The sequence below is a fragment of the Salmo salar genome, unplaced genomic scaffold (genome assembly GCF_905237065.1).
Source record: "Salmo salar unplaced genomic scaffold, Ssal_v3.1, whole genome shotgun sequence".
Lineage (NCBI taxonomy): Eukaryota > Metazoa > Chordata > Actinopteri > Salmoniformes > Salmonidae > Salmo > Salmo salar.
The window spans coordinates 107,501-117,500 of NW_025547611.1; the positions used below are offsets into that span (position 1 = coordinate 107,501).

Here is a 10,000-nt window from a genome sequence, read left to right on the forward strand (position 1 = left end):
GTGAGGTCTACTACACCTGTTGTATTCAGCATTTCACTGTGAGGTCTACTACACCTGTTGTATTCAGCATTTCACTGTGAGGTCTACTACACCTGTTGTATTCAGCATTTCACTGTGAGGTCTACTACACCTGTTGTATTCAGCATTTCACTGTGAGGTCTACTACACCTGTTGTATTCAGCATTTCACTGTGAGGTCTACTACACCTGTTGTATTCAGCATTTCACTGTGAGGTCTACTACACCTGTTGTATTCAGCATTTCACTGTGAGGTCTACTACACCTGTTGTATTCAGCATTTCACTGTGAGGTCTACTACACCTGTTGTATTCAGCATTTCACTGTGAGGTCTACTACACCTGTTGTATTCAGCATTTCACTGTGAGGTCTACTACACCTGTTGTATTCAGCATTTCACTGTAAGGTCTACTACACCTGTTGTATTCAGCATTTCACTGTGAGGTCTACTACACCTGTTGTATTCAGCATTTCACTGTAAGGTCTACTACACCTGTTGTATTCAGCATTTCACTGTGAGGTCTACTACACCTGTTGTATTCAGCATTTCACTGTGAGGTCTACTACACCTGTTGTATTCAGCATTTCACTGTAAGGTCTACTACACCTGTTGTATTCAGCATTTCACAGTGAGGTCTACTACACCTGTTGTATTCAGCATTTCACTGTGAGGTCTACTACACCTGTTGTATTCAGCATTTCACTGTAAGGTCTACTACACCTGTTGTATTCAGCATTTCACTGTGAGGTCTACTACACCTGTTGTATTCAGCATTTCACTGTGAGGTCTACTACACCTGTTGTATTCAGCATTTCACTGTGAGGTCTACTACACCTGTTGTATTCAGCATTTCACTGTGAGGTCTACTACACCTGTTGTATTCAGCATTTCACTGTGAGGTCTACTACACCTGTTGTATTCAGCATTTCACTGTGAGGTCTACTACACCTGTTGTATTCAGCATTTCACTGTAAGGTCTACTACACCTGTTGTATTCAGCATTTCACTGTAAGGTCTACTACACCTGTTGTATTCAGCATTTCACTGTGAGGTCTACTACACCTGTTGTATTCAGCATTTCACTGTGAGGTCTACTACACCTGTTGTATTCAGCATTTCACTGTGAGGTCTACTACACCTGTTGTATTCAGCATTTCACTGTGAGGTCTACTACACCTGTTGTATTCAGCATTTCACTGTGAGGTCTACTACACCTGTTGTATTCAGCATTTCACTGTGAGGTCTACTACACCTGTTGTATTCAGCATTTCACTGTGAGGTCTACTACACCTGTTGTATTCAGCATTTCACTGTGAGGTCTACCTACACCTGTTGTATTCAGCATTTCACTGTGAGGTCTACTACACCTGTTGAAATAAAATATCACCTTTAGAAACACTGAGGAAAGCTCCCATCTGCTGCTCCTCTATCCACTCCTGAGACCTGCACACACACACACACACACACACACACACACACACACACACACACACACACACACACACACACACACACACACACACACACACACACACACACATACACATACACATACACACACACACACACACACACACACACACACACACACACACACACACTTGTTAATCCTCCCCCAGTCCCTCCTCCCCCCTCTCCCCTCCTCCCCCAGTCCCTCCTCCCCCCAGTCCCTCCTCCCTCTCCCCCCCTCTCCCCTCCTCCCCCCAGTCCCTCCTCCTCCCAGTCCCTCCTCCCCCCAGTCCCTCCTCCCCCTCTCCAGTCCCTCCCCTCCCAGTCCCTCCTCCCCCAGTCCTTCCTCCCCTCAGTCCCTCCTCCCCTCAGTCCCTCCTCCCCCAGTCCCTCCTCCCCCCAGTCCCTCCTCCCCTCCAGTCCCTCCTCCCCCAATCCCTCCTCCCTCCCAGTCCCTCCTCCCCCAGTCCCTCCCCTCCCAGTCCTTCCTCCCCCCAGTCCCTCCTCCCTCCCAGTCCCTCCCCCCCAGTACCTCCTCCCTCCCAGTCCCTCCTCCCCCAGTCCCTCCTCCCTCTCCCCTCCTCCCCCTCTCCCCTCCTCCCCCAGTCCCTCCTCCCCCCAGTCCCTCCTCCCTCTCCCCTCCTCCCCCTCTCCCCTCCTCCCCCAGTCCCTCCTCCCCCAGTCCCTCCTCCCTCTCCCCCCCTCTCCCCTCCTCCCCCAGTCCCTCCTCCCCTCCCAGTCCCTCCTCCCCTCAGTCCCTCCCTCCCAGTCCCTCCTCCCCCAGTCCCTCCTCCCTCTCCCCTCCCCCCTCTCCCCTCCTCCCCCAGTCCCTCCTCCCTCTCCCCTCCCCCCCTCTCCCCTCCTCCCCCCAGTCCCTCCTCCCCTCAGTCCCTCCCCTCCCAGTCCCTCCTCCCCCCAGTCCCTCCTCCCTCTCCCCTCCTCCCTCCCAGTCCCTCCTCCCTCTCCCTCCCTCTCCCCTCCTCCCCCTCTCCCTCCTCCCTCTCCCCTCCTCCCCCTCTCCCCTCCTCCCCCAGTACCTCTTATGGACGGTAACATGGTCGGCGTAGGGAACCAGTCTGTTCGTGATGGTGTCAGCGAAGACTGACGGAGTGACATGATTGGCTGGAGCTTCCATCAGGTAACGGGCCAAGTTCTGACCTTCTCCGTACAACACGCCCTTCTCCCAGCCAGACACACAGCCACTGGACACACACACACAGGTTAGAGAGACTCAGTGGACGTCCGTGTGTGTGTGTCAGCGTGTGCGTGTGTGTGTTAGAGGTGAGTGTGTTAGAGGTGAGTGTGTGTGTGTGTGTGTTAGAGGTGAGTGTGTTAGAGGTGAGTGTGTGTGTTAGAGGTGAGTGTGTGTGTGTGTGTGTGTGTTAGAGGTGAGTGTGTGTGTGTGTGTGTGTGTGTGTGTGTGTTAGAGGTGCGTGTGTGTGTGTGTGTGTGTGTGTGTGTGTGTGTGTGTGTGTGTGTGTGTGTGTGTGTGTGTGTGTGTGTTAGAGGTGCGTGTGTGTGTGTGTGTGTGTGTGTTAGAGGTGAGTGTGTGTGTGTGTGTGTGTGTGTGTGTTAGAGGTGCGTGTGTGTGTGTGTGTGTGTGTGTTAGAGGTGAGTGTGTGTGTGTGTGTGTGTGTGTGTGTGTGCTGTGTGTGTGTGTGTGTGTGTGTGTGTGTTAGAGGTGAGTGTGTGTGTGTGTGTGTGTGTGTGTGTGTGTGTGTGTGTGTGTGTGTGTGTGTGTGTGTGTGTGTTAGAGGTGAGTGTGTGTGTTAGAGGTGAGTGAGTGTGTGTGTGTGTGTGTGTGTGTGTGTGTGTGTGTGTGTGTGTGTGTGTGTGTGTGTGTGTGTGTGTGTGTGTTCACCTGCCGTGCAGCTTTGTGGTGACTCTGGTCTTCTTCTTGGTTTTCAGGTCATCGTAAGTAAACAGCCCCAGAACAGCGCCCTCTGCTGCAGACTGGCTGTCATTACACCCATCCACCTCTATATGGGTCACCGAATGGTCCTGGAGGACCCTGCAGCTTCCTTCCAGACAGACTGGCTGTCATTACACCCATCCACCTCTATATGGGTCAACGAATGGTCCTGGAGGACCCTGCAGCTTCCTGCCAGACAGACTGGCTGTCATTACACCCATCCACCTCTATATGGGTCAACGAATGGTCCTGGAGGACCCTGCAGCTTCCTGCCAGACAGACTGGCTGTCATTACACCCATCCACCTCTATATGGGTCAACGAATGGTCCTGGAGGACCCTGCAGCTTCCTGCCAGACAGACTGGCTGTCATTACACCCATCCACCTCTATATGGGTCAACGAATGGTCCTGGAGGACCCTGCAGCTTCCTGCCAGACAGACTGGCTGTCATTACACCCATCCACCTCTATATGGGTCACCGAATGGTCCTGGAGGACCCTGCAGCTTCCTGCCAGACAGACTGGCTGTCATTACACCCATCCACCTCTATATGGGTCAACGAATGGTCCTGGAGGACCCTGCAGCTTCCTGCCAGACAGACTGGCTGTCATTACACCCATCCACCTCTATATGGGTCAACGAATGGTCCTGGAGGACCCTGCAGCTTCCTGCCAGACAGACTGGCTGTCATTACACCCATCCACCTCTATATGGGTCAACGAATGGTCCTGGAGGACCCTGCAGCTTCCTGCCAGACAGACTGGCTGTCATTACACCCATCCACCTCTATATGGGTCAACGAATGGTCCTGGAGGACCCTGCAGCTTCCTGCCAGACAGACTGGCTGTCATTACACCCATCCACCTCTATATGGGTCAACGAATGGTCCTGGAGGACCCTGCAGCTTCCTGCCAGACAGACTGGCTGTCATTACACCCATCCACCTCTATATGGGTCAACGAATGGTCCTGGAGGACCCTGCAGCTTCCTGCCAGACAGACTGGCTGTCATTACACCCATCCACCTCTATATGGGTCAACGAATGGTCCTGGAGGACCCTGCAGCTTCCTGCCAGACAGACTGGCTGTCATTACACCCATCCACCTCTATATGGGTCAACGAATGGTCCTGGAGGACCCTGCAGCTTCCTGCCAGACAGACTGGCTGTCATTACACCCATCCACCTCTATATGGGTCAACGAATGGTCCTGGAGGACCCTGCAGCTTCCTGCCAGACAGACTGGCTGTCATTACACCCATCCACCTCTATATGGGTCAACGAATGGTCCTGGAGGACCCTGCAGCTTCCTGCCAGACAGACTGGCTGTCATTACACCCATATTTCTGTCCATCATTGATTACCAATCAAATCTACTGATCAATTTCAACAAACAAATATCTTTGTTGCTCTAAGAGTTGGTGGAATCTGATTCTATATGAGTTACAGCTTTAATAGCTTCTAAAAAATGTGCTTCTCCACCAAGTATAAACTCTGGGCTGTGAAGACAGACACAATCGAGACATCTTGGTTGATTTATAAAATGTGGAGCAGGTTGTGTAGAGCACTGAGAACAAATACGACGTCGTTTTGACATGTAATTTTAAGGCTGGAAAAATGTGATACAGTGAAAAGGGGGTGTAGAGACGATCACTAGGCACTGTACCGTCACACACACACACACCTCTAACAGACACACACAGTTCCACACACCCCTCTAACACACACACACAGTCACACACACACACACACACACACACACACACACACACACACACACACACACACACACACCTCTAACAGACACACACAGTTACACACATACCTCTAACACACACACACACACACCTGCTATAGCAGTCCTGATGTTCTCCTTACAGGTGTCCCAGTACTCTGTTCCACACACACCCAGAGAGGTCCTCCCTAGACCCACTACTGCTATGCATGGGAAGTCCTGTACACACACACACACACACACACACACACACACACACACACACACACACACACACACACACACACACACACTTTAAAATGCAAATCATTTTATAACATTTCTGACATGTGTTTTTCTGGATTTTTGTTGTTGTTATTCTGTCTCTCACTGTTCAAATAAACCTACTATTAAAATTATAGACTGATCATTTCTTTGTCAGTGGGCAAACGTACAAAATCAGCAGGGGATCAAATACTTTATTGCCTCACTGTGTGTGTATATATATATATATTTTACCTCATGAAGTCCGTAGAATATTCTGGTAATATAGTTAATATATATATATATTTTACCTCATGAAGTCCGTAGAATATTCTGGTAATATAGTTAATATATATATATATATATATTACCTCATGAAGACAGTAGAATATTCTGGTAATATAGTTAATATATATATATTTTACCTCATGAAGACAGTAGAATATTCTGGTAATATAGTTAATATATATATATATTTTACCTCATGAAGACAGTAGAATATTCTGGTAATATAGTTAATATATATATATTTTACCTCGTGAAGACAGTAGAATATTCTGGTAATATAGTTAATATATATATATATATATATTACCTCATGAAGACAGTAGAATATTCTGGTAATATAGTTAATATATATATATATATATATTACCTCATGAAGACAGTAGAATATTCTGGTAATATAGTTAATATATATATATATTACCTCATGAAGTCCGTAGAATATTCTGGTAATATAGTTAATATATATATATTTTACCTCATGAAGACAGTAGAATATTCTGGTAATATAGTTAATATATATTTTACCTCATGAAGACAGTAGAATATTCTGGTAATATAGTTAATATATATATATTTTACCTCATGAAGTCCGTAGAATATTCTGGTATTATAGTTAATATATATTTTACCTCATGAAGATAGTAGAATATTCTGGTAATATAGTTAATATATATATATTTTACCTCATGAAGACAGTTGAATATTCTGGGAATATAGTTAATATATATATATTTTACCTCATGAAGACAGTAGAATATTCTGGTATTATAGTTAATATATATTTTACCTCATGAAGTCCGTAGAATATTCTGCTCTTCCCTTTCTTCAGACCTGGTCCTGATCTGAGGAGTTACCAAGGAGAACATTATCACACCAGTCAACACACAAACACACTCTTACAGATAGGATGTGTGTGTGACTGTGTGTGACTGTGTGTGACTGTGTGTGTGACTGTGTGTGTGAGTGAGTGAGTGGGTGAGTGAGTGAGTGAGTGAGTGAGTGAGTGAGTGAGTGAGTGGGTGGGTGGGTGAGTGAGTGAGTGAGTGAGTGGGTGAGTGAGTGAGTGAGTGAGTGAGTGAGTGAGTGAGTGGGTGGGTGGGTGGGTGGGTGGGTGGGTGAGTGAGTGAGTGAGTGAGTGAGTGAGTGAGTGAGTGAGTGAGTGAGTGAGTGGGTGAGTGAGTGAGTGAGTGCGTGTGAAGTGGACTCACATCTTGAGCAGCTCAGTCAGTCGTCCAGACAGAAGTCTGTCGACACCAGCTGCTGTTTCTGTCAGATGGAGAGAGTCGTCCTCCTTCTCTCTCTCGTACACGCCGAGCACCAGACCCTGTGTGGACACAACCAGTCAACACCTACAGTCACCACAACCAGTCAACACCTACAGTCACCACAACCAGTCAACACAACCAGTCAACACACCCAGTCAACCAGTCAACACCTACAGTCACCACAACCAGTCAACACAACCAGTCACCACAACCAGTCAACACACCTAGTCAACCAGTCAACACACCCAGTCAACACACCCAGTCAACACACCCAGTCAACCAGTCAACACAACCAGTCAACACACCCAGTCAACACACCCAGTCAACCAGTCAACACAACCAGTCAACACACCCAGTCAACACACCCAGTCAACACACCTAGTCAACCAGTCAACACACCCAGTCAACACACCCAGTCAACCAGTCAACACAACCAGTCAACACACCCAGTCAACACACCCAATAATATAATGTAATGGGTGGTCAGGGGGGACTAGGTAGCTTGTTATCCTTTATTAAACTATAACTCAGTGTGTAATGGGTCGTCAGGGGGGACTAGGTAGCTTGTTATCCTTTATTAAACTATAACTCAGTGTGTAATGGGTCGTCAGGGGGGACTAGGTAGCTTGTTATCCTTTATTAAACTATAACTCAGTGTGTAATGGGTCGTCAGGGGGACTAGGTAGCTTGTTATCCTTTATTAAACTATAACTCAGTGTGTAATGGGTCGTCAGGGGGGACTAGGTAGCTTGTTATCCTTTATTAAACTATAACTCAGTGTGTAATGGGTCGTCAGGGGGGACTAGGTAGCTTGTTATCCTTTATTAAACTATAACTCAGTGTGTAATGGGTGGTCAGGGGGGGACTAGGTAGCTTGTTATCCTTTATTAAACTATAACTCAGTGTGTAATGGGTCGTCAGGGGGGACTAGGTAGCTTGTTATCCTTTATTAAACTATAACTCAGTGTGTAATGGGTGGTCAGGGGGGACTAGGTAGCTTGTTATCCTTTATTAAACTATAACTCAGTGTGTAATGGGTCGTCAGGGGGGGACTAGGTAGCTTGTTATCCTTTATTAAACTATAACTCAGTGTGTAATGGGTGGTCAGGGGGGACTAGGTAGCTTGTTATCCTTTATTAAACTATAACTCAGTGTGTAATGGGTGGTCAGGGGGGACTAGGTAGCTTGTTATCCTTTATTAAACTATAACTCAGTGTGTAATGGGTCGTCAGGGGGGACTAGGTAGCTTGTTATCCTTTATTAAACTATAACTCAGTGTGTAATGGGTCGTCAGGGGGGACTAGGTAGCTTGTTATCCTTTATTAAACTATAACTCAGTGTGTAATGGGTGGTCAGGGGGGACTAGGTAGCTTGTTATCCTTTATTAAACTATAACTCAGTGTGTAATGGGTGGTCAGGGGGGACTAGGTAGCTTGTTATCCTTTATTAAACTATAACTCAGTGTGTAATGGGTCGTCAGGGGGGACTAGGTAGCTTGTTATCCTTTATTAAACTATAACTCAGTGTGTAATGGGTGGTCAGGGGGGACTAGGTAGCTTGTTATCCTTTATTAAACTATAACTCAGTGTGTAATGGGTCGTCAGGGGGGACTAGGTAGCTTGTTATCCTTTATTAAACTATAACTCAGTGTGTAATGGGTCGTCAGGGGGGGACTAGGTAGCTTGTTATCCTTTATTAAACTATAACTCAGTGTGTAATGGGTCGTCAGGGGGGACTAGGTAGCTTGTTATCCTTTATTAAACTATAACTCAGTGTGTAATGGGTCGTCAGGGGGGACTAGGTAGCTTGTTATCCAGTCCTTTATTAAAACGTACCTTTCTGTCGTTCCGGTTGTTTTGTGACACAGAGAAGTACCGACACCGGGGTCTCATCGTTCCCCACAACACCGCTCGACTTATTAACAACCGCATCTTGTCTGGGTTTTAATATTTCCGTGTCTCTCTCTCGGGAGGGGGAAATGAGATTGATCAGAGTAATACTGTAGTTAGTTTATTATTAACACGTTGGGAAAGGTTGCCTTCCGAACTTAACACTGTCGCATGAACTGTGACGTCGATAGTAAGCGACTCCAGCTGGCTGGTTTTTCTTCTTTGAATTTTTCCAGTTTTATAATAATTGAAGTCTTGTCGCCACCTACCGACGGGGGTTTGCGAAACAATTTCAAATTAATCTCTTCAGAAACCAAACTACTGAACATTATGGATTCTTATTAAACAAGTTTTATTAACTTAACTTTCATATATATATATATATATATATATAGATAGATAGATAGATAGATAGATAGATAGATAGATAGATAGATAGATAGATAGATAGATAGATAGATAGATAGATAGATAGATAGATAGATAGATAGATAGATAGATAGATAGATAGATAGATAGATAGATAGATAGATAGATAGATAGATAGATAGATAGATAGATAGATAGATAGATAGATAGATAGATAGATAGATAGATAGATAGATGATAGATAGATAGATAGATAGATAGATACACACATTAGATGTACACATACATTTGAAGTCGGAAGTTTACATACACTTTAGCCAAATACATTTAAACTCAGTTTTTCACAATTCCTGACATTTAATCCTAGTACAAATTCACTGTCTTAGGTCAGTTAGGATCACCACTTTATTTTAAGAATGTGAAATGTCAGAATAATAGTAGAGAGAATGATTTATTTCAGCTTTTATTTCTTTAATCCCATTCCCAGTGGGCCAGAAGTTTACATACACTCAATTAGTATTTGGTAGCATTGCCTTTAAATTGTTTAACTTGGGTCAAACGTTTCGGGTAGCCTTCCACAAGCTTCCCACAATAAGTTGGGTGAATTTTGGTCCATTCCTCCTGACAGAGCTGGTGTAACTGAGTCAGGTTTGTAGGCCTCCTTGCTCGCACACGCTTTTTCAGTTCTGCCCACAAATGTTCTATAGAATTGAGGTCAGGGCTTTGTGATGGCCACTCCAATACCTTGACTTTGTTGTCCTGAAGCCAACTTTGGAAGTATGCTTGGGGTCATTGTCCATTTGGAAGACCCATTTGCGACCAAGCTTTAACTT

General features: G+C 45.8%; 1 protein-coding gene across 2 annotated transcripts in view; it reads right to left on the bottom strand.

Moving 5' to 3' along the window:
• Positions 1–9,002, bottom strand: part of lap3 (leucine aminopeptidase 3) — a 24,846-nt gene extending 15,844 nt beyond the window's left edge. Inside the window, exons 1-7 of one of the 2 annotated variants that reach the window (XM_045711437.1) lie at positions 8,745–9,002; positions 6,853–6,968; positions 6,432–6,486; positions 5,227–5,332; positions 3,329–3,488; positions 2,505–2,669; positions 1,406–1,461 (exon numbers count right to left, since the gene is read on the bottom strand). In XM_045711437.1, the coding sequence (XP_045567393.1) occupies positions 1,406–1,461; positions 2,505–2,669; positions 3,329–3,488; positions 5,227–5,332; positions 6,432–6,486; positions 6,853–6,968; positions 8,745–8,840 (754 nt within the window). In that variant the 5' untranslated portion in view covers positions 8,841–9,002. The remainder of the gene's footprint in view (positions 1–1,405; positions 1,462–2,504; positions 2,670–3,328; positions 3,489–5,226; positions 5,333–6,431; positions 6,487–6,852; positions 6,969–8,744) is intronic. The other variant, NM_001140319.1, reaches the window with a different exon arrangement.
• Positions 9,003–10,000: the final 998 nt, after the last annotated feature.